The 25,180-nt window shown below is 40.6% G+C and overlaps 2 protein-coding genes across 2 annotated transcripts in view; both read right to left on the bottom strand.

The window, feature by feature from the left end:
- Positions 1-3,625: 3,625 nt before the first annotated feature.
- On the bottom strand, positions 3,626-4,536 carry LOC311103488 (mannose-binding protein C-like). Its single transcript, XM_084145057.1, has one exon. The coding sequence runs from the start codon at positions 4,457-4,459 to the stop codon at positions 3,971-3,973; it is 489 nt and encodes a 162-aa protein (XP_084001183.1). The 5' UTR covers positions 4,460-4,536; the 3' UTR covers positions 3,626-3,970.
- The window catches only part of LOC311103257 (uncharacterized protein), a gene marked incomplete at its 5' end in the record, with an annotated part of 40,228 nt that continues 18,673 nt past the window's right edge, over positions 3,626-25,180 (bottom strand). Inside the window, 5 exons of the mRNA XM_084144792.1 lie at positions 3,626-4,350; positions 4,843-4,890; positions 4,968-5,066; positions 6,346-6,390; positions 6,802-6,885. Coding sequence (XP_084000918.1) covers positions 4,885-4,890; positions 4,968-5,066; positions 6,346-6,390; positions 6,802-6,885 — 234 coding nt within the window. The 3' untranslated portion in view covers positions 3,626-4,350; positions 4,843-4,884. The remainder of the gene's footprint in view (positions 4,351-4,842; positions 4,891-4,967; positions 5,067-6,345; positions 6,391-6,801; positions 6,886-25,180) is intronic.

The following is a 25,180-nucleotide window of genomic DNA, read 5'->3' as shown; positions in this document are numbered from 1 at the left end:
GAAACCAGGCCTGCTATTCATAGCAGACTTCGAAAAGGCATTTGATAAAGTTCGACTGGAATTCATATATAAATGCCTGGAGCATTTCAATTTTGGAGAATCTCTTATAAAATGGGTCAAAATCATGTATAGTAACCCTAGGTGTAAAATAGTAAATAATGGCTATTTCTCAGAAAGTTTCAAACTGTCAAGAGGAGTGAAACAAGGTTGTCCACTATCGGCATATCTATTTATTGTGGCCATCGAGATGTTAGCTATTAAAATCAGATCCAATAATAATATCAGAGGATTAGAAATACAGGGCTTAAAAACAAAGGTGTCATTGTACGCAGATGATTCATGTTTTCTTTTAGATCCACAACTAGAATCCCTCCACAGCCTCATAGAGGATCTTGATACATTTTCTAACCTCTCTGGATTAAAACCAAATTATGACAAATGTACTATATTACGTATTGGATCACTAAAAAATACAATTTTTACATTACCATGTAGTTTACCAATAAAATGGTCTGATGGTGATGTGGATATACTCGGAATACATATCCCAAAGGAAATAAATGATCTCACTTCAATAAATTTTAATAGAAAGTTAGCAAAAATAGATAAGATCCTACTACCATGGAAAGGAAAATACCTGTCAATTTGTGGAAAAATCACCCTGATTAACTCTTTAGTATTATCCCAGTTTACCTATTTGCTTATGGTCTTGCCTACGCCTAGCAAACAGTTTTTTAAATTATATGAGAAAAAAATATTCAATTTTATTTGGAACGGCAAGCCAGACAAAATTAAAAGAACATATTTATATAATGAATATGAATTCGGAGGACAGAAATTATTAAATATTAAAGCATTAGACCTATCACTAAAATCTTCAGTCATCCAAAAGTTATACTTAAATCCGAACTGGTTCTCAAGCAAATTAGTAAGATTGTCTCACCCACTGTTCAAGAAAGGCCTTTTTCCCTTTATTCAGATTACAACCTCTCACTTTCAGTTATTTGAAAAGGAAATAATCTCCCAAATGTCACTATTTCTAAAACAAGCCATAGAAAGTTGGTTACAATTTCAATTTAATCCTCCAGAAACGACAGAACAAATAATGCAACAAATATTGTGGTTAAATTCAAATATACTAATTGACAAAAAACCTATATTTATTGACAGAATGTTTAAAAAAGGTATAATCTTCGTAAATGATATCATCGGTAGGACTGGTGGAGTTATGTCGCACATGCAGCTAATAAAAACATATGGAAATGTCTGCTCTACCCAAAATTACAACCAAATAATTGCAGCCATACCGCAAAAGTGGAAGAGGAAAGTTGAAGGGGGAGAAAGTAAGGAACTTGTCTGTCGGCCTTGCATTAAAGAACATAATTGGTTAAGGAAAACTGTGATAAATAAAAAAGTATATCAGTTTCACTTAAGGACCAAAGGATTGACAGCAGTCCCATATAGATTGCAAAATAGTTGGGAAGAGATCTTTGACGTACCGATCCCATGGCATAGTGTTTATGAACTGACACGCAAAACGACACCGGATTCAAAAATTAGAATCTTTCAATTTAAATTATTATATAAAATTCTTGCTACCAATAGAATGTTATTTATATGGGGGATACAATCTTCCCAGCTCTGCAGATTTTGCTGTGAAGAGATAGAATCATTAGATCATTTGTTTTGGTTCTGTCCATTTGTAGCTTGTTTTTGGACACAGGTCCAGGAATGGCTAAAGGATTGCAATATTTACCTGGAACTAACCTTGCAGATAGCATTACTGGGTTATCTGAAAAGTCATAGTCAATCAATCAATAATATAATAATACTTTTAGCAAAAATGTTTATTTTTAATTCACAATCTGTAGAAGCAATGAGAATAGAAAGGTTCAGAACTTTTGTAAAACATCACAGTATGGTTGAAATATATATGGCAAATAGAAATCCTATATGGATGGTGTTAAGAGATAGATGGGAGGTATTGAATAGAGTTGAAGGATGGGACTAATAACAAATAACAACAAATAATAACAAAGATAGCTAATAATGTAAGCATACTGTGTCCATAATAAGTATATAGGTTGTATGTTGGGAGCTTTTGGGAAGGAGCACAGTTAGAAAGATATGGCTTTTAGAGGCAAACCGGATGGACATCATGAAGATGATCGGAGAGGTTGAGAGTAGAAGAAGTTCAGGAGAAAAAAAATAAATAGATGTGTATGTGTATGTATATGTATATATATATATATATATATATATATATATATATATATATATATATATATATATATATATATATAGATATAGAATTATTGTAAAATTAACTCTGTCCATAAGGTGTAGATAGTGAGTATGGACCGGAAGTAGAGGCCTGGGCGTTGTTGTTCACTAATTTACTCCAAGTAGGGAAAGGATGGTGGGGTTGAAAAGTAATAAAGGGGAATATATATATATAAAACATAAAAAAAATATGGGGGATTGGAAGTGATGCAGACAATTACATTGATAGAAGATACAATCTATCTGCAATATTAAGCTGATCCTTCCCCCCCAAGAAAAAAAAAAAAAAAAAAGAAAAAAAAAAAAAAAAAAGTTACTTCAAACCAAATGGTATAGCACCCAAAATACCTTAACAAGCTGCACATAAAGAACATTGGAGGATATTATAGGAATTCTGGTATTTACATAACATTTTCAGTAGAGTAAGTATTTTTGAAGAATACACACCAATACAGCATTATGTGTACATTCAGAGGGTAGCTGGTTTCTGTACTACAGTTCTACTAAGTATTCATACCACTTACATACTTTTATGAGCTGTTTTGACCGCAACTAAGCATATATCTAAGGTAATGTAAGGTGATTTTGTACACGGTCATACCTAGTTATAACCAGTTATAACCATAGGTGAGTACATGAGGTGATCTGCAGGTGATCTGTCTATCTGGTCAAAATCACTGATGAAGTTAACACTCCACCCTCTGATGATATGTATAACTTAATAGAGAAACATGGATTCAAATAAATGCTTTCAAATTAAATTGTCCTAGAATAACGATTTTTCAGACAATACACACCAGTACAGCTCTCTGTGTAGATTCAGAGTATATCTGACTTCAGTATTGCAGTTATATTTGTACCATTGGCAGACCTTGTATACCATTGGCAGATTTGTGTGTGCACAAAAATAAGGTAATTTGGGTTTTGTACACGGTCATATGATACGTGGTACAGAAAAGTACAATCTTAGGCAAGTACATGGGGAGCTATAACTCGGCAAAGGATCTGTCTATCTGGTCAAAATCACTGATACGGGTCCTCCTTCACCCTCTGGTGGTATGGATAACATGTAATTATGTCTCCAGAGAAACCTATAAAACCAGCACTAATGAGGGTGTCCCTCACAGACAATACCTTCTTTTGGTGTTGAGATGCATCGCTTTTACTAGGTGGGTTCCAGGTCTAAGTCAGCCGATTCATACAAGTTTAACTTGATATTGTCTTGCTTGGAAATATATATTTGCTATTCCTGTGTCATCATACTGTAGGTCAAAAGTAGCCATGTGCATGATCAGCAGCCAGTCTGTTCAGAGAGAGGGAGCGTGAAGGAGACAGACAAGTGTAAAGTAAATGTGTTTGTTGCTTTATTCGACAAGTTTCCCTTTCCGTTTTACATTCTACCCCACATTTTAACTAGCTCATTTGAATAAAAGAAAGAATGAAAGGTGCAGAAGAACTGGAAATACAAGTGACCTAGAGATAAAACCTAGAGATAAAACCTAGAGATAAAACCTAGAGATAATACCTAGAGATAAAACCTAGAGATAATACCTAGAGATAATACCTAGAGATAAAACCTAGAGATAATACCTAGAGATAAAACCTAGAGATAAAACCTAGAGAATCCTAATTGAAGAGAAGAAAGATTTCATTGTAAACTCAGAAACAGCATTTCATAGAGGTGTCCCTATATCTCACACATGATATAGGCATTGAAGGAGCAATCAGATGTCACCTGCCATGCACCTGACTCTGTCAACATTGTGCAGCCCCTATCCCCATTAGGCACTTTTGGTTCCCCATCTCCCCATTTGGAAAAAGTGAGGGGATGGCCTTTCAAATCTAGCTGAAACTTTCCCTCTTTGCTTTTGTCAACATTGAGCCACACATTATTGAAAGCCCCTTCAAGTACTTGAGTGAGAGCAGTGTTTTCCTCCTCGTTTTTCGGCAAAGCCAGCAGCAAGCCCCTCTTGGTGCAGAACTGAACAGCGTCGTCAAAAGAACCCTGTCTCTTGTGTGACACAAAGTACTTCTTGTCAACTCTTCTGGCGAAGTCATAGTTTATGGCTGAAGAGAAACCAGGTATAAATGCAGTCGGTGTAACATTAAAAGTGGAAGCAAAAGTTGCCATATTATATTTCACAAATGCTGACACTCGACTAAATTCACACAGCATTTTCCAAAATTACGAATATTGCATAATTTATGTTGAACTGATACTTAGTAAACTACAATATAATCTACAGAGGCATTATCTTAATTTGAGCCCATTTCACACAGCAGGAAAATAATCCTGCAGCAACAGGAAATATGAATTGTTATTTGGATTATAATTAACTGTTGGGATTGATACATTTTTTGTTACGGAAAATCAAGTCTGAAATGTATAAGTGGAAATTACAAACTTTAGAAACCTTGAATACACCACACGTTTGCATTTCCTGCTGTGCAGGAAAATTCTCTGCGACAACAGAGTGATCAAATTAAGATACGGGACCTGTAATATTGCATACAAGTACATAACATTCTGATCATGCTCGCTGAAATTCACTTCCTTACCCAACTCCAGTTTGACCAAGCTTGCTTGCAGTGGTTCCAGGTCTAAGTCTGTGAAAACAGAAGGTGTGACTAGAGAGAACCAAATAATAAATACATAACCAGGAAGAGGTCAGTCAGCAGTGTACCAGTAGCTCCCTGGGGACCAGGTGGACCAGGGACTCCATCACGTCCAACTCTACCAGGAACTCCTGGTAATTCAGATAATCCAGAAGGTCCAGGTGGCCCTATGGATAGATGATAGAGAAGTGGACTTATGGTTCATGAGAATACGTTTTTTTTAAAGGTTTTCCAAAAGTTCCAAGATGAAGGAAAATCTATCCTGACAGGCCTTTATGGGTAATTGAGGCAAATGTGTTCAGCATGAGGAAAGGCACCTACATACACTACCGTTCAAAGGTTTGGGGTCACTTAGAAATGTCCTTGTTTTTGAAAGAAAAGCAATTTTTTTGTCCATTAAAATAACATGAAATTGATCAGAAATACAGTGTAGACATTGTTAATGTTGTAAATGGCTATCGTAGCTGGAAACGGCTGATTTTTTATGGAATATCTACATAGGCGTACAGAGGCCCATTATCATCAACCATCAGTCCTGTGTTCCAATGGCACGTTGTGTTTGCTAATCCAAGTTTATCATTTTAAAAGGCTAATTGATCATTAGAAAACCCTTTTGCAATTATGTTAGCACAGCTGAAAACTGTTGTGCTGATTAAAGAAGCAATAAAACTGGCCTTCTTGAGACTAGTTGAGTATCTGGAGCATCAGCAATTGAGGGTTCGATTACAGGCTCAAAATGGCCAGAAATAAATAACTTTCTTCTGAAACTCGTCAGTCTATTCTTGTTCTGAGAAATGAAGGCTATTCCATGCGAGAAATTGCCAAGAAACGGAAGATCTCGTACAACGCGGTGTACTACTCCCTTCACAGAACAGTGCAAACTGTCTCTAACCAGAATAGAAAGAGGAGTGGGAGGCCCCGGTGCACAACTGAGCAAGAGGACAAATACATTAGAGTGTCTAGTTTGAGAAACAGACGCCTCACAGGTCCTCAACTGGCAGCTTCATTAAATAGTACCCACAAAACACCAGTCTCAACGTCAACAGTGAAGAGGCGACTCCAGGATGCTGACCGTCTAGGCAGAGTTGCAAAGAAAAAGCCATATCTCAGACTGGCCAATAAAAAGAAAAGATTAAGATGGGCAGTCTGAGATATGGCTTCGCTGTGAACCGCTAATAATTCACTATACCCTATTAATTCACTATTAATTCACTATGCCCCTTTTAATAGGTTTATTTTGGCAATTGGTACAGACGCAGACTCTTTGTTGGAATTGGTGTGCTTATCTAATTGAGGTCATTCAGAGTTATTTGTCTTCCAAAAGAACACACAATGAGATAGCAGCACTACGGTTGTGGTCGACATTTCTTCGAAGGGTGTTGTTACCCACTTACATTTTTGGGACATAAATAATATAGTTAGAACAGTGAATATGTATGACTATACCGGTCGCTCCAGGTGTACCAGGTCGACCAGGAAGTCCAGGTATGCCTATGGAGAGATAACAGGGAGAGGGTTCATCATCATACACACCAAGGACTGCTTAAATTAGCCTGCTAAGTGCTCTGCAGTCTGATCTGGCTTGCTTAAATTGGCAGTTTATTCCAAAATCAACAGTCTAATCAAAGGGTAACATCAGGAAATATACCGGATTGGGCTTTTTCATTATACCCCGCCCCAGTTTTTTTGGGCAACTGGTACAGACAAAGCCTTTTTGTAGGAATAGGAGTGCTTATCTAATTGAGGTCATTCAGAGTTCTCTGTCCCCCTCATCATCAGTCCATCATCAGGCACACAAATGAATATGCATGCTTAAAGTGACAGTGTACTCCAAAATCAACAGTATTATATTTTGGATTATGATAGGGTAAGGCAGTTGTACTAAGCTTACGACTCATTTACCTCCAGAAGGTCCAACAGGCCCAGGAGGGCCAGGAGGGCCAGTTGGTCCTCTAGGACCCTGGCATTCACACTGCTCCATCTGGCCTGGCGGAACCAGCAGGGAGAGAACACAGAGCCCCAAAGTCAGAAGTCTGCTCAGAGCCATAACCTAAAACAGCAGGGAGAGAACACAGAGACCAAAGGGACAGTAAATCACTGGTGTCATACAAATAGAAGCACAGGAAACAACTGCTTATAAAGTATATGATGGGAACATTTACTAACTGTCAATGGGATTGACAAGAATACAAGCTGTTGAAAAATAGCATACAGAATACGTGAATGTGTCATTTCAACAGCTTGACCCTGCCACTTTGTTGCCAGTTGAGGGATGGGGAAAAGGAAATGTAACCTCTCTCAAATTAGATAGATGGAACTAATGATGCAAGGACTGACAGGAGATCAACATGCTAGTTTAAACAGATTTTGAAGCTATTGGTGTGTTTACAAAGACTCAAATGGAAACAGCAACAGAAACAATGAAGTAATAGAACCTTAGATTTATGACAGGATAACACAGTTGTACTCAGCTCATAACGCATTTATAAGTTATATTCTTAGAGAATCGATGGTTGTAATGATTCAAATGATCGTTGAACATCCGTAAATCTGACATATTGTGCCTTTAGATAGCAGCAATCTAATTAAGACGAAAACTAAACAAGTGGGTACCGTACCTCTTAAGTTGATGTGCAGAGAATGACGGTTCTGTCCTGCTTTGCAACAGAATGATAGAGAATGATAGAGAAATTGTTTGGTGCAGCAACTTATAAAGACATTGGTAAAGAACACGTCACTTTGGATGATTCATTATTATCGAGAAGTACTTGTGAAGTTCATTTACAGTTTACTGTCCAGATGTTAAGAGTCAGAGTACACTCTCAATTTTCACTTTTATTGCAAAACACATATGCACTTGGAATCACCTATCAAGGACACACAAACAAATCTCTGACATCCATCACGCACATTCCTTTTTAGTCGCATTCCACTTCTGGTAAGTTTGAGTTAGCATGCAATGTCGTTTTTTTCCTGGCACACACTTGGCTGTGTCAACTCACAAATAGTATTATATTCATATATTTAATCTGTAGACAATGTGCGTGTAAAAAGCAATGCTAGGCCGTTATAGCAATGGCCAATGCCAAAAGACATATTGTGTTCATTTAGCAGAGGAGACACAAATTCCGGTGTCTGTATCACAGTCAACACAAATCTATTTAATAAAAATAATGGAATGGAATATAAAAGAACAACATAGAAAATAATATTTTCCAAAGTTCCGAGTGAGAGATCGACCGTAATCCAAGTTTGAATTGTTTTTTTCTAGTGATCAGTTGATCAACAGGGTTTCTTCACTTTATGACTTTTACAAAATATGTTTGGTTTCGTAATGTTGTGTAATACCCAAAATGTTCCTGCTATTTTTAATCACCACAATAGTTTTATGATCTAATATATTTTGGCTGTCTAAACCTTACATTTTGTATTTTGTATTTATTAAGATACCCACGCTTCCTGGGGTCGAGCAACATTAAGGCAGTTATATACAATTTAAAATATTACATGACATTACATTTCATAAAACTTTTCACAACACATGAAGTGCTTGCCCTCAGGCCACTTCTCTACTATCACATATCTACAATGCAAAACCCATGTGTAAGTGTGTGTAGAGTGCGTGTCTTATGTGTATATGTGTCTGTGCCTGTGTGTGTGTCTCTTCACAGTCCTCGCTGTTCCATAAGATGAATTTTTATCTGTTTTTTAAATCTGATTCTACTGCTTGCATCAGTTACCGTATGTGGAATAGAGTTCCATATAGCCATTGCTCTATGTAGTACCGTGCGCCTCCCATAGTCTGTTCTGGACTTGGGGATTGTGAAGAGACCTCTGCTGGCATGTCTTGTGGGGTATGCATGGGTGTCCGAGCTGTGTGCTAGTTTCAACGGACACTTCGGTGCATTCAGCTTGTCAACACTTCTTACAAAAACAAGTAGTGTGAAGTCAATCTCTCCTCCAATTTGAGCCATGAGAGATTTACATGCACATTATTAATGTTAGCTCTCTGTGTACATTTAAGGGCCAGCCATGCTGCCCTGTTCTGAGCCAATTGTAATTTTCAGAGGTCCCTCTTTGTGGCACCTGACCACACGACTGAACAGTAGTCCAGGTGTGACAAAACTATGGCCTGTAGGACCTGCCTTGTTGATAGTGTTGTTAAAAAGGCAGCGCAGCGCTTTATTATGGACAGGCTTATCCCCATCTTAGCAACTATTGTATCAACATGTTTTGAGCCAGTTTACAATCCACGGTTACTCCAAGCAGTTTAGTCACCTCAACTTGCTCAATTTCCACATTATTTATTACAAGATTTAGTTGAGGGTTAAGGTTTAGTGAATGATTTGTCCCAAATACAATGCTTTTAGTTTTTGAAATATTTAAGACTAACTTATTCCTTGCCACCCATTCTGAAACTAACTGCAGCTCTTTGTTAAGTGTTGCAATGATTTCACTCGCTGTAGTAGCTGACGTGTATAGTGGACATAGACACACTGGCTTTACTCAAAGCCAGTGGCATTTCATTAGTAAAGATTTTAAAAAGTAAGTGGCCTAGACAGCTGCCCTGGGGAATTCCTGATTCTACCTGGATTATGTTGGAGATGCTTCCACTAAAGAACACCCTCTGTGTTCTGTGAGACAGGTAACTCTTTATCCACAATATAGCAGGGGGGTGTAAAGCCATAACACATACATTGTTCCATCAGCAGACTATGATCTATAATGTCAAAAGCCGCACTGAAGTCTAACAAAACAGCCCCCACAATCTTTTTATCATCAATTTCTCTCAGCAAATCAACAGTCATTTGTGTAAGTGCCGTGCTTGTTGAATGTCCTTCCTTATAAGCGTGTTGATAGTCTGTTGTTAATTTGTTTACAGTAAAATAGCATTGCCTACATGGTAGAATATTAATGTTATTCCCTCCCATACAGATGTAGAATCTTAATTTGATCACTCTTTTGTTGCTGATAATTTCCCTGCACAGCAGTAGTGTAATTTCCACTTTAATATTTCATACTTGATTTGCCCTAACGAAAAATGTATCAGCCCCTACAAAATAATTCCATTAATTATAATCCATATTATAATTCACATTTCCTGTTGCTGTTGGATTATTTTCCTGCTGTAGCAAACTGGCTCAAATTAAGATCCTAGATCTGTATATGTCAATGTCTTGTGTACGAGCTCATTGCAGAAACCTTTATTTACAGTACAGGGATAACTAAGAATAACATTGTTTCTTGTTGACAGGTATTTAGTGACATGAAATTATGTGCTAAAAAAAATAACTGGTGACCGAATTTTTTATTCTTCAAAGATTAATCTTTTAATGAACAGACCCATGTTTCTGCTTCCTGTTTTGATCCTGGTTATAACCTCAAGTAGTAGTACAGGCTAAAACTATCCTGCCAGGGCCCAGGGTTGGATATATAGACCACAGCAGAGCACCAGGATCGGATACAGTATAATGTCTGCGTCCCAAATGGCACCTTATTCCCTACAAAGTGCACTACTTTTGAACAGGGCCCACAATGCATAGGGTCCCATTTTGGGACATTGGCCTTATAGCCCAGCGAAACACCAGGGTTGAATATTTAGAGCACAGTGGAGCACCAGGGTTGGATATTTAGAGCACAGGGGAGCACCAGGGTTGGATATTTAGAGCACAGGGGAGCACCAGGGTTGGATATTTAGAACACACACGAAGGAGGGAGGAGGGGGGAGGTAGAGGAACGCTCTGCAAAGACTTCATGTGGCTCCACTATCAAGAATTGAAAGGATATTTCAGACTATTGTGTTGAAAACATTTAGGAAGAATTTTAACGGTCTCTCTTCTGAAAACAGCAGGCCATTGTAAGGTTCCTCTCTCCAGAGTAACAGTTGTTTTTGTGCAGGTAACTCTGATTGTGATTATGACTTTCTCAGATGGAAAAGTTTTCCAAAGAAAACCGTATTCATCTTCTCCCCCCCTGTTCTCTCTCTCTCTCTCTCTCTCTCTCTCTCTCTCTCTCTCTCTCTCTCTCTCTCTCTCTCTCTCTCTCTCTCTCTCTCTCTCTCTCTCTCTCTCTCTCTCTCTCTCTCTCTCTCTCCCCTCCCCCCCTCTCTCTCTTACTCTTTCTCTCTCTCCCCCTCCCTATATCTCTCTCTCTCCCCTCCCTCTCTCTCTCTCCCTCTCTCTCCTCTTTCTCTCTCCCTCTCAGTCAGCCCAGCCTGGATAGTGCAATTGCCAGTTATTTCCATTATGAATCTGGAGATTCTTTCATAACTATTTTGGGCAGGGCTCAAATCTACTGTCTTAAAACCCAGCTTTTCCATCTCTCATCTGGCAGTGGAAAGACTCACTCAGCCTTCAACTCTCTATGCATGGGGAACTGATGCATGGAGTCAATAGATTATTACTGATCCTTTTTAATACGGATGAAAGATGTAACAGAAATCTAAACATATGCTCATACTTACACCAAAATGTCATAGTTTTACATACATATAACCATGCTACAGTTTGGACTTATGTCTTATCTGACTGGCACTATCAGTTCACTTTTTTTCTCCAAGTTTTCATGTTTCCTACACATTTCATACCAAAACTGAATTGAGACTAGTCATCATCATCTGACCTAAAACCAACGCAGAGTGATTCCATTTGGATTGCTCTCTTTCTTTACTTCACATCTTCCATTCTCTCTTTTCCATTCCCTATTCCTTTCCTTTCCATTCCATTTTCCATTCCGTTCCCTATTCCGTTCCGTTCCCTATTCCTTTCCATTCCCTATTCCTTTCCATTCCCTATTCCTTTCCATTCCCTATTCCTTTCCATTCCCTTTTCCTTTCCATTCCCTAGTCCTTTCCATTCCCTATTCCTTTCCATTCCCTATTCCTTTCCATTCCTTATTCCTTTCCATTCCCTATTCCTTTCCATTCCCTATTCCTTTTGTTATGTGAATTATTTAACAAACTATTTTAGTGTCTCTGTGCGTCTCCCAAAAGGTTGTAAGTCTTTTGGGATTTAAGTAACGCCCAGAGTCCCGGTCTGCATGGTCAGAGATATTTATTCATTGAGAATTCTGCCATCACAATTTCAGAGTCCATCTTTTATACTCATACGTCATACAAAAAGAAATCCCTTCCCTCTGTAGGCGGGCTGTAGTTTTCCACTCTAAAACTGCTCTACTGACCTTCAGTTCACACACACACACATATACACACATGCATACACACATACATACACACACACACACACATATCCTACTCCCTGCTTTACTCAGTTATTGCCGTTCTCACAATATTCTGCACCATGTTTTCATAACAGTTTCTCCCCTCCCTAAATTGGGAGGCCTCTTTATCTTAGTTTCTCAGTTGTCTTTGTTGTCTGGCCTGACTCTTACTCACATTGCTAAATAGTGGCTCAATGCCATAGCCTTTACTGGTCCTACACTCACACATTATACACAGTTTCAGGGTGTAATAATTAGTCATTAATAATTAATCTATCAATTCCACCCTTTGACTAAATATTACACACATACAAAATATATGTTTTTATAGAAATGAATCACACTCATTGAAGTATATAAGTTGGTTTGCATATTAAAACATTACAGGTTCATCAGGGTTACCCCATGATTAAAAGCATAACGTTACTTTTTAGCAATGGTAACTAGTACATCATACTTAAAACGAGACTTTAATACACAAAAGATCATTACAATAACTTTTAAACTAGAGATTTATAGTTCTAGGAAAACATCCAGTCTCAAATTATCTGGATCGTCGTCGTCCTCCACCAAGCCTGGTAGGTCATATCCTTCAGTCGGAGTCCGGGATTGGGCCGTATCTCACCATCTGTTGGGAAACCGCCTTGCTCACCAACCCTCAGACACAGGGAATAAGACAACATCCACAAAGAACAAGTATACCCATAGAAGCTATAACTTCACCCAGAATAGTTACAACAATAGTTTTCCATTTACCAAATATGTTATCAAACTAACCGTTTAGGGAGCTATCAATACCAGAGTTCTCAGCCAGTTCGTTCGCCAGCGTGGTGAGTCCCTGAAGCGCTTTGGTCACGGACCCGTCCGGTGCTGTATTGTTTGGGGATGAAAGTACAGCACATAGATCCAAACAGAACACAAACCCCGTCCCGCTCAGCCAAAAGCATATCTAAAGCTATTCTATTCTGCCATGTCATTAAGCTAGTTGCCGCTGTCTGCTCAGCTAATCCCTTTATTGCATCACAAGTGTGGTTTATAAATCTTTGCTGGTTATAGTAAACATAATTCATCCAATCTACGTTTTTATTAATTGTTGACCACCAGAAAATACTTGATTCAAACCTAGCTGCGATCTGATTCCTAGCTTTGAATTGTTCTGGAACCCCTCGAGGTACTCCTATCCCATCAATATATATATCCTTTCATCAAAGGATCCCGGGAGGAGGTTCTACTTTCTACGTGACAACTCACCAGTCTCTGACACGTTTGATTGTTTGCGTATGTAGGTGAGTTCACAATCAGTTATCACCACACAACCATCAGATGTCAGCACGGGCCTGGTTTTGGTTCCTAAAATCCTCTGGCTGCAACAAAGAGGAGAGATTAGTCATGGTCTCTTTTAGTTGTGATATTCTCTGTGTGGGAGCAGGAGCTAAGATGCCTTGCCCTGTATCCTATCTTATTAGTCATAGAAAAACAATAAGACTCCCCTGTGACTTCAAACGGAGGCAACCCAGGTCGGGATGACTTTGTTTTTCGGGGGATACAGATAGTGCAAGTTACTACAAGACTCTTTCACCACATTCCCAGGTAGCTTGCATGGAACCTGACAGAGAGTTAAAGCCTGTCAAGGGGAATGGAGTAGTTGTTAACCTTGGTTTGGCTGTCCTACAGGCATAACAGTCCTCTTTAGACCGTATACTGAATCCATTCCAACCACAGGTTAAAATCTATTTACTCCGTCTCCATCTGTACTACTTCCTTCAGGTCTATAGTTTGCACTGTCTCACTACCTCCCTCAGAGAGGTTTACTCTATAGGGTGCCCCAGTTGAAGAAGATATCTCACTTGTCAGGTCTGTAATCTGTTTTAGCATAATTCAGACTTTCAGACAGTACCTACCCTCATATGGGTCGCACTGCCATTTCTGATAATTCCCTACTTTCACAATACTACACCTGTCCCTAAACTGTGTATGGAGATTGACATATCCCCCAACGCTTGGTATAAGCAACTACATAGTCCCAGGATGTACATGGTGACATACATATGGTGATGTCCTTCCCTAAAGTCCCTAGTATTTCCCCTTTCCCTACTTCTAGCTGTCTCCTATGCCTTTTCAACTTGTGTTAGGTTAACTACCACTTCTGGCTGAAACAGGAGGGTCCGTGTGTGTTAGGAATATGGCCCCCACAATCAGACAGCTACCTACCGTCGGGAGACCTGTGAATCCCCACCCTCGCCCTGAGAACATGTCAGATGCCAGAGGCCAACCCATTGCTTTACCTTCAATCGAACTCACACAGGGATGATCAGACAGGGTAAGGGAATCTTCGTTAAGGAGCCAACCCCCAAGCCCTAGTGGTGATCGGATCTTTCTCCTAACTCTGTGTTTGTTCGTCAGGTGTAGCTGGTTTTACCTTTTTACAGTGTGTGACATGCACCCAGATGGATCTCTCATCTATTCTGCTGGCAAAGGCAGTAATTGGTAGGGCCCTTCCCGCCAGGCCTGCTTCAGTCTCCTGGTTAGATAGAGTGGGTCACCTTCTCCTTTAATTCACCTGTGGGGGCACAAAACCTCTGACATACAGGTGTGGTTAATAAACGACCTTCTCACGTGTTCTGCTAGGGTGCTCTCTAGTTCTATGTCTGCCTGTCTGGTCCTGCCAACTGTGGCATTCTGTAAGGTCTTCCAAACACTTTCTCAAAGGGGGATAACCCATCTTTATCTGGGGTTACTCTAAATTTCTTCCCTTCACTCCGTGATAACTCTATAAAATCCATTTCCAATTGCTGGAAAGGGTACTTAGCCGGAGGATACACACCCTGAGGTGCCCTTTGTCTGCCCTGGTGATTATTTTGAGCACAGATAACACATCTTTTTTTATTTTTTATAATTAGTAATCCCATGTGCAACAAAGTGTTGTCTAATCTGTTCTACCATCCATCCCTCCTTTTGACACATGTCACTGCCCATGTGTCAATATTATCACCTACCTAACAATCACTTAGGTAATATTGGTAATTTATCATCCAATTGCCATCCCTTATTTTTATTTATTGGTAAAATAAACTATCTTAAAGTCCTCCTCTCATGCCTTTAGAATTGACCAGTGTGGATGATTAATTAACACCAGAAAGCTAAAACAGAGTTCAGAGGCAATTGAAATACCATCCCATAAAATACCAAACATTACCATTATTCTAAATATTTAATAAATGTTACTTATCCCAAGTGTTCATTAATCCTCATGACATTCATTCTCATAAGAAATCATATATACCCCAAACTCAGCCAAAACCTAAAAAACTCCATAAAATTCACTGTGTGCTCCTCTAAGACCTATCACCCTTGACCTGCTGAAAACCCCCCAAAATTGAAACAACAAGGCTTTATAAACATCATACTAGGTGTGTTGTTTTTTATTTGAAAACCCCAATTAAAAAACAACAACCAAACAGCCAGGTCATGAGGACTCCTGATTTCTCTCTTCCCCTTCTGCCTACAGTTTCTTAACTGGTGCCCTTTCCTTGCACAGTAACTACACAGTTCCTCACATTCTCTAGCAAAATGTCCCGTTTTGTCACAATTGTAACACTTCCACTCACTCCTGTCTCCACTATTACCATTTCCTTCTTGTCTGTCTTTGCTACCGTAACCTCTCTTCTCTCCTAGGTATTGACTAATAGTCTCACTGTCTCTAATTCAACACAAAACCCCATTATCCAATGTACTCCCAGCAGAACTGAAAAAAAAAAAAACAGACTGTGATTTCCAGGACACTGCACCTTTGTTTCTGGCCTCACTATCTCTCTGGGAATTGGCCCTCCCTCAAGGTCCCTCCCAATCTGCTCTTGGTAAACTGCAAACCTTGTATTGCTTCTGGTTACATAGGGTATTGCTTCTGATATGGCCTATGATTAGATTTGGGTATCACCTGTACTGGAATTACCCCTTTTATTAATCCTACGTCTGCTGGACCCCGGGACCACAAATGCTCTGGAACTTCTTTTAAGTCTGACTCCTGTTGTTCTGTCAACAGGTATTCCTCTCCTCAGTATCTGCTATTCTCATCTAAATGTACTATCTGTGGATGGGCTGTGTTGATCGCCACTCACAATATTGACCCAATCAGTGATCCTCTTACCCTTGGATACCCACTGGCCCATGTCTTTCCAGTCCTCTGCTGGCTCCTTTGCTAGGGACACATGTGGGCTCCATATTTCCCTGAACAGTCTCTGACTTTGGGGCCCTAGTTCCACCTCCACTACTGCGTGGGTGTTGTCATAGTGAAACCATTTCAAGGCTATAGTCCTTTCTGTGGTTTTAAATAATGCTTTCTCATAGATTGCATCTGGACCTGGGTGTTTGTTATACCAGAGAGTACAGTGTAGGTCATCGGGGGACATTTTAGTGGGGCCTGGTACTACATCATCAGCAAGTTCCATCAAGGTTCGGGGAATATCAGTTATTCCCACCCTAAACAAATCTTGCCTATCCCAATAACATGGCTCCCCTTCCCCACAGACCACCATATTGTCTCTGACTATGTGTACTTTCATTCCCCTCTCAGCGGAAATGACAACCACATTCAATTTAGTCATTACATCACGTCCTAGTAAATTTACCCGACACAGCTTAGATATCAGGATGGGTATGGTTGCCTCTCATCCTGATTGGTCATGTTTTAGGGTTATTGGGGCTGATAACCTTTCAATAAATTGATGACCAGAGGCAGATCGCACTATGATTTTCTCCCCATCAATCCTGACTCCATCTGGCTTGTCTGTTGCACAGGTTGCTGTCCTGCAGGCTCCCGTATCACAAAGGAATTTAATTTTCATACCCATTACTGTCAATGTCAAATAAGGTTTCTGTTCCTGTTGAAGTGCTAAGTCAATAGTAGCCAATTCAAACACCTCACAATTTGGATCAAAGGGTTCCTTAGTCTTCCCCCCACTAGAGTCTACTATTTCTTCCTCAAGGACTAGTCATGCCTTATCTTCCTCTTCCTCATGCTCAAAGCTGGGGGATGGACTTCTCTCTCCCTCTCTTCTCTCTTTTCTCTCTTTTCTCTCCTGTCTGACTTTCTCTGCCCTTGTCTGGTACTCCTCTACATCTGGCTCTTCCTCACCTTCATCTTCCCTTCCTCCTCCAGCCCCTTCTTCCTCATAGGGAGGTGGGGCCGGTTGGGGGCAACATTATTCCCCTGCACTCTCCTTCTCCTCCCTACGTATTCATCATCTGGATTTTCTCTCCATGCCTGGTCTGCCAAGTTTGGATATAACCTTTCTGCCCTCTGCTCTGGGGGAGGCACGGAGACCTCAACCTTCACTTCTCTTTCCCTCTCACTCACTTCTCTTTTCTTCCTGCCTTATCTCCTCTTTCTCCTAAGTTTCTAGTTCTACCCGCCATCTCTCCCAGAGTGGCAATTAGTTACTCTGCATCTTCCTCTTCTTTCTTGGCTCTGTCCTGTCTGTTATTCTGCTCATGATGGATTGCATGTCTCTCTGAGGCTATTACACAATTCAGTTATTTTCCCAACATACTCTCCGTAATCGGCCCATGGCAAAAGTGTCCTCTGGGCATCCCCTGAAACCCACTGCCCTCTAACGGCAGCCCAAACCTTACTATTCCTGTTTCGGGGTGGGTCATTCCTTCTACCGCTCTGGCCACGTCCTCTGTGTTCATGGCCTGTCTGCTAAATGGCATATTATTATTATTACTGTATACATCTAAGGTTGCTGGGGCCCCTTTCATTCCCCGCCAATAGATTAGGTAAGGCTATCAGTGGGTACTGGCCCCCTCCTACTCTCTCTCTCTCTCACTGCTTATTTCTCCTTTACACAACTTATGTATCTGTTTAAGCATGGATTCGAGTTTATCTGCGTCTAGACGTCCCTCAAAACCATACCTCTCCCTCCACCTGGTTACATAATGGACATTTCTTCTATCCCTGGATTCCATTTTAATTACATCAAGTATTTCTCGTCCCCAGTAAATTCTGGGACCTCTTGTGAGGATTTGCCCCCCCCATGGTTGGTACTGTTAAAAATCCCTTAGCCACCTCTTCTATATAACAAGTCAATTTAACAAGTAATTCAAAATAGCTTCACACAACAACACCTTGAATCACCCCTTCCTGTATATGTAATCTTGACTAGTCCCCCAGAATTATCTCATACTTTTACAGAGGGATTGATCCCCACAATGTAATCTTGATAATTCCTGACAGTCTCATACAACAGGAATGGGTTCTCCCTCCTCTATACAACCACGTGGAATTATTCATGTGACTTTTGAGCAAACATTAGGTCTCACACGTATACAACCTTACATGATTATTGGTGTTGTATCGGTAACCTGGAGTTTATAAGGCTCCAGAACGGATAGAGTTACAGCAAAATCTACAGTTGTTTGTGACTTTTGACTTAACTAATATTCTATTTCTCACACATGCTATTTTAATTCCTTCTGGTGTAATTTTTGTATTTGTTTAACCCGGATTATTTGTTGACTGCTCAATAATCTCTTACAGGTTACATCCCATAGGTGTACTTTTAATAGTTCCTTCTATTTCAACACCGGGTAGTTTCTTTTGGTAATGGCCTATTACCGTGAATCATTACGGACCCACCACCAGGTTGACTAGTCCCCCAGAATTATCTCATACTTTACGGAGGAGTCTATCCTCACAATGTAATCTTGATAATTCCTGACAGTCAACCCCACATTTCACTTAAAATGGCTACGCATTGATCAATTTGCTACTTTTCAATATTTTAGCAAGTCCTCAAATCAATTTCACCAAGTTAATGAATAAAGACTACTGACCTTATCCTTGCAGCCGAGATTCAATGTAGGTTTGGATTCCGTCACCGTCTCTGTCATTAATCAGGTGTCCTCTGGCCTGTTTTAACCCTTAATGTCAAAGGGCAGGACTTTCTATTTACGAATGTATCATTCGCCCGTCGACGGTTTTCAGAGTTACCTGGAATGACAGAAACAGGGTATTGGAGTCCGGCTCAGAAGGACCAAGCTGTTATGTGAATTATTTAACAAACTATTTTAGTGTCTCTGTGCGTCTCCCAAAAGGTTGTAAGTCTTTTGGGATTTAAGTAACGCCCAGAGTCCCGGTCTGCATGGTCAGAGATATTTATTCATTGAGAATTCTGCCATCACAATTTCAGAGTCCATCTTTTATACTCATACGTCATACAAAAAGAAATCCCTTCCCTCCGTAGGCGGGCTGTAGTTTTCCACTCTAAAACTGCTCTACTGACCTTCAGTTCACACACACACACATATACACACATGCATACACACATACATACACACACACACACACATATCCTACTCCCTGCTTTACTCAGTTATTGCCGTTCTCACAATATTCTGCACCATGTTTTCATAACAGTTTCTCCCCTCCCTAAATTGGGAGGCCTCTTTATCTTAGTTTCTCAGTTGTCTTTGTTGTCTGGCCTGACTCTTACTCACATTGCTAAATAGTGGCTCAATGCCATAGCCTTTACTGGTCCTACACTCACACATTATACACAGTTTCAGGGTGTAATAATTAGTCATTAATAATTAATCTATCACCTTTCCATTCCCTTTTCCTTTCCATTCCCAATTCCTTTCCATTCCCTATTCCTTTCCATTCCCTATTCCTTTCTATTTCTTTCCATTCCCATTCCTTTCCATTCCCTATTCCTTTCTATTCCCTATTCCTTTATATTCCTTTCCATTCCATATTCCTTTCCATTCCCTATTCCTTTCCATTCCCTATTCCTTTCCATTCCGTATTCCTTTCGATTCCATATTCCTTTCGATTCCATATTCCTTTCTATTCCGTTCCATTCCGTATTCCTTTCCATTCCCTATTCCTTTCCATTCCATATTACTTTCTATTCCTTTCCATTCCCTTTTCCTTTCCATTCCCTATTCCTTTCCATTCCCCATTCCTTTCTATTCCCTATTCCTTTCTATTCCTTTCCATTCCCTAGTCCTTTCCATTCCCTATTCCTTTCCATTCCATATTATTTTATATTCCTTTCCATTCCCTTTTCCTTTCCATTCCCTATTCCTTTCCATTCCCTATTCCTTTCTATTCCTTTCCATTCCCTATTCCTTTCCATTCCCTATTCCTTTCCATTCCCGATTCCTTTAAATACCCTATTCCTTTCTATTTCTTTCCATTCCCTTTTCCTTTCCATTCTGCTATTCCTTTCCATTCCCTATTACTTTCCATTCCCTTTTCCTTACCATTCCATATTCCTTACCATTCCATATTCCTTACCATTCCATATTCCTTACCATTCCATATTCATTTCCATTCCCTATTCCTTTCCATTCCCTATTCTTTTCTATTCCCTATTCCGTTCCATTCTTTCAATTTCCTATTCCTTTCTATTCCTTTCCATTCCCTAGTCCTTTCCATTCCCTATTCCATTCCATTCCATTTTCCTTTCTATTCCGTTCCATTCCGTATTCCTTTCCATTCCCTATTCCTTTCTATTCCATATTCCTTTCTATTCCTTTCCATTCCCTATTCCTTTCCATTCCCTATTCCTTTCCATTCCATATTCCTTTCTATTCCTTTTTTCATTCCCTTTTCCTTTCCATTCCCTATTCCTTTCCATTCCCTATTCCTTTCTATTCCCTATTCCTTTCTATTCCTTTCCATTCCCTAGTCCTTTCCATTCCCTATTCCTTTCCATTCCATATTCCTTTCTATTCCTTTCCATTCCCTTTTCCTTTCCATTCCCTATTCCTTTCCATTCCCTATTCCTTTCTATTCCTTTCCATTCCCTATTCCTTGCCATTCCCTATTCCTTTCCATTCCCTATTCCTTTCTATTCCTTTCCATTCCCTATTCCTTGCCATTCCCTATTCCTTTCCATTCCCTATTCCTTTCTGTTTCTTTCCATTCCCATTCCTTTCCATTCCCTATTCCTTTCCATTCCCTATTCCTTTCCATTCCCTATTCCTTTCCATTCCCTATTCCTTTCCATTCCCTTTTCCTTTCCATTCCCAATTCCTTTCCATTCCCTTTTCCTTTCCATTCCCAATTCCTTTCCATTCCCTATTCCTTTCCATTCCCTAGTCCTTTCTATTTCTTTCCATTCCCATTCCTACCTACCTACCTTGGACGACGCTGGACCAATTGTGCGCCGCCCATGGGTCTCCCGGTCGCGGCCGGCTGCGACAGAGCCTGGATTCGAACCAGGATCTCTAGTGGCACAGCTAGCCCTGCGATGCAGTGCCTTATAATAATAATAATATGCCATTTAGCAGACGCTTTTATCCAAAGTGACTTACAGTCATGCGTGCATACATTTTTGTGTATGGGTGGTCCCGGGGATCGAACCCACTACCTTGGCGTTACAAGCGCCGTGCTCTACCAGCTGAACTACAGAGGACCACTGACCACTGCGCCACTCGGGAGACCCGTGGGCGGCAGTGGGTATTATATTTAGAGTTAAATCAAATCAATTATATTTGTCACATGCGCTGAATATAACAGGTGTAAACCTGACCGTGACTAAGGAGCTCTTAACCAACAATGTAAGAAAAATGTGCTAGATTTTACATTTTTAGTCATTTAGCAGACGCTCTTATCCAGAGCGACTTACAGTTAGTGAGTGCATACATTATAATTTTTTTTATGTTTCATACTGGCTCCCCGTGGGAATCGAACCCACAACCCTGGCGTTGCAAACGCCATGCTCTACCAACTGAGCTACATCCCTGTTGGCCATTCCCTCCCATACCCTGGACGACGCTGGGCCAATTGTGCGCCGCCCCATGGGTCTCCCGGTCGCGGCCGGCTACGACAGAGCCTGGATTCGAATGAACTAAAGGAAAAATAGTAACACAATAAAATAACAATAACAAGGCTATATACAAGGGGTACCAGTACCAAGTCAACGTGCAGGGTTACAGGTTAGTCGAGGTAATTGAGGTAGTATGTACATGTAAGTAGTGGTAAAGTGACTACGCATAGATAATAAAAAAAGAGTAGCAGCAGCATATGTGAGGAGAGTGAAGGAATGTGAATGTGTGTGTGTGTGTCTGTGGCGTCAATATGCATGTGTTTTTTGTGTGTGTGTTGGAGTGTTGTGAGTGTGTGGAGTCCAGTGAGTGTACATCGAGCATGTGCAATAAAGAGTCAGTGTAAAAAAATTGAATAAAGGGAGGTGTTTAGTCCCAAGAACCTTAGCATATTGAATAGCTTGGAGGGCACCATGGTGTTAAACACTGAGCTGTAGTCAATTAACAGAATTCTCACATAGGTGTTCCTTTTATCCAGGTGGGAAAGGGCAGTGTGGAGTGCAATAGAGATTGTGTCATCTGTGGATCTGTTGGGGCGGTATGCAAATTGGTTCCAGGGTTTCTGGGATGATGGTGTTGATGTGAGTCATGACCAGCCTTTCAATGCATTTCATGGCTACAGTTAGTGATCTAAGTAATGTGTTTTGAGTTTCCACTTCCTCAGGTGTTGAACCCCAAATTAAATTATCCTATGATATTAGTTAGTGCACATAAAGATGTATGTAATTCATCTCTAATAAAAAATAAATAAAAAAAATAGGAAATTCTGGAGTCCCATTTTGACAGTAAAATATAGCAACGACACTGAGTATACAAAACATTATGAACACCTGCTCTTTCCATGACATAGACTGACCAGGTAAATCCAGGTGAAAGTTGTGATCCCTAATTGATATAACTTATTAAATCCACTTCAATCAGTATAGATGAAGGGGGAGGAGGTTAAAGAAGGATTTTTAAGCCTTGAGACAATTGAGACATGGATTGTGTATGTGTGCCATTCAGAGGGGGAACGGGCAAGACAAAATATTTAAGTGCCTTTGAACGGGGTATTGTAGTAGGTGCCAGCCGCACCGGTTTGTGCGAAAAAAAATTAATTAAATAAATAAATAAATGCAACACTGCTGGGTTTTTCACGCTCAACAGTTTACAGTGTGTCTCCAGAATGGTCCACCCATAGCTGGGGAAGTAGGGGTGATGAGGCTGCTGCAGCACCCAATGAAAAACATTTAAAATAATAATAATGTTAATTAAAAAATAAATAAATAGTGCACTGGGCCTTTAATAGTCCTGTATTGACACAACTGTGGGAAGCATTGGAGTCAACACGGGCCAGCATCCCTGTGGAACACTTGACACACACACACACACACACACACACACTCCTGTGAGAGTGGTATTTAGTGTTGGTCTGTGCCAAACGGTTGAGGGCTGTATGACAGTGCTACTCCAAGCACAAGGACTCTCCAGAGAGACAGACTTGTATTACCATACTTATCACCATGTAATTGTCTTTCACACCTCATTTACCCTCAGGTCTCAGGCCATTACAACAGAAGTGACGGGGCGTAACCCAAAACAAACAAATCAAGAGACAACAGAGCAGACAGCTAGCATCACTCCATAATCTTTGATTCGTTGAGCTAAATAATAGAGCTAAATCCCTAGTGAAGGCCCTACTGGTGGCTGGTGCCCAGAACACTGTGAGAGTGTCTCTCTCTCTGCTCCAGCTCTCTCTGACTTCCTGTCTGGCCCAGAACACTGTGAGAGTGTCTCTCTCGCTCTGCTCCAGCTCTCTCTGACTTTATGTCTGGCCCAGAACACTGTGAGTGTCTCTCTCTCTCTGCTCCAGCTCTCTCTGACTTCCTGTCTGGCCCAGAACACTGTGAGAGTGTCTCTCTCTCTCTGCTCCAGCTCTCTCTGACTTCCTGTCTGGCCCATCAGAAGGATTCTACGACAACACAACCTCCAAGAGGACTGGATGGCCCATCAGAATGATTTTACTACAACACAACCTCCAAGAGGTCTGGATGGCCCATTAGAAGGATTATATTACAACACAACCTCCAAAAGGACTGGCTGGCCCATCAGAAGGATTCTACTACAACACAACCTCCAAGAGGACTGGATGGCCCATCAGAATGATTTTACTACAACACAACCTCCAAGAGATCTGGATGGCCCATTAGAAGGATTATATTACAACACAACCTCCAAAAGGACTGGCTGGCCCATCAGAAGGATTCTACTACAACACAACCTCCAAGAGGACTGGATGGCCCATCAGAAGGATTCTATTACAACACAACCTCCAAGAGGGCTGGATGGCCCATCAGAAGGATTCTACTACAACACAACCTCCAAGAAGACTGGATGGCCCATCAGAAGGATTCTACTACAACACAACCTCCAAGAGGGTGGAGAGCTGGTGGCCAGGGTAGTGGCGTAGCAAAATGCTTGTTGAAATTCTCGATTATTGTAGATTTATCGGTGGTGATAGTGTTTCCTAGCCTCAGTGCAGTGGGCAGCTGGGAGGAGGTGCTCTTATTCTCCATGGACTTTACAGTGTCCCAAAACTTTCTGGAGTTAGTGCTACAGGATGCACATTTCTGTTTGAAAAAGCTAGCCTTTGCTTTCCTAACTGCTTGTGTATATTGGTTCCTAACTTCCCTGAAAAGTTGCATATCGCGGGGGCTATTTGATGCTAATGCAGTACGCCACAGGATGTTTTTCTGCTGGTAAAGGGCAGTCAAGTCTGAGGAGAACCAGGGGCTATATCTGTTCTTAGTTCTGAATTTGTTGAATGGGGCATGCTTATTTAAGATTGAGAGGAAAGCACTTTTAAAGAGCAACCAGGCATCCTCTACTGATGGAATGAGATCGATATCCATCCAGGATACCTGGGCCAGGTCAGTTAGGTAGGCCTGCTTGCTAATGTGTTTTAGGGAGCGTTTGACAGTGATGAGGGGTGGTCGTTTGACCGTGGACCCGTTACGGACGGCAGGCAATAAGGCAGTGATCGCTGAGATCCTGGTTGAAGACAGCGGAGGTGTATTTAGAGGGTAAGTTAGTCAGGATGATATCTATGAGGGTGCCCATGTTTACGGAATTAGGGTTGTACCTGGTAGGTTCCTTGATAATTTGTGTGAGATTGAGGGCATCTAGTTTGGATTGTAGGATGGCCGGGGTGTTAAGCATATCCCAGTTTAGGTCACCAAGCAGTACGAAC

Source organism: Coregonus lavaretus (genome assembly GCF_964263955.1).
Source record: "Coregonus lavaretus genome assembly, chromosome: 28".
In the NCBI taxonomy this organism is placed as follows: domain Eukaryota; kingdom Metazoa; phylum Chordata; class Actinopteri; order Salmoniformes; family Salmonidae; genus Coregonus; species Coregonus lavaretus.
This window is presented reverse-complemented; position numbering and strand designations above follow the sequence as displayed.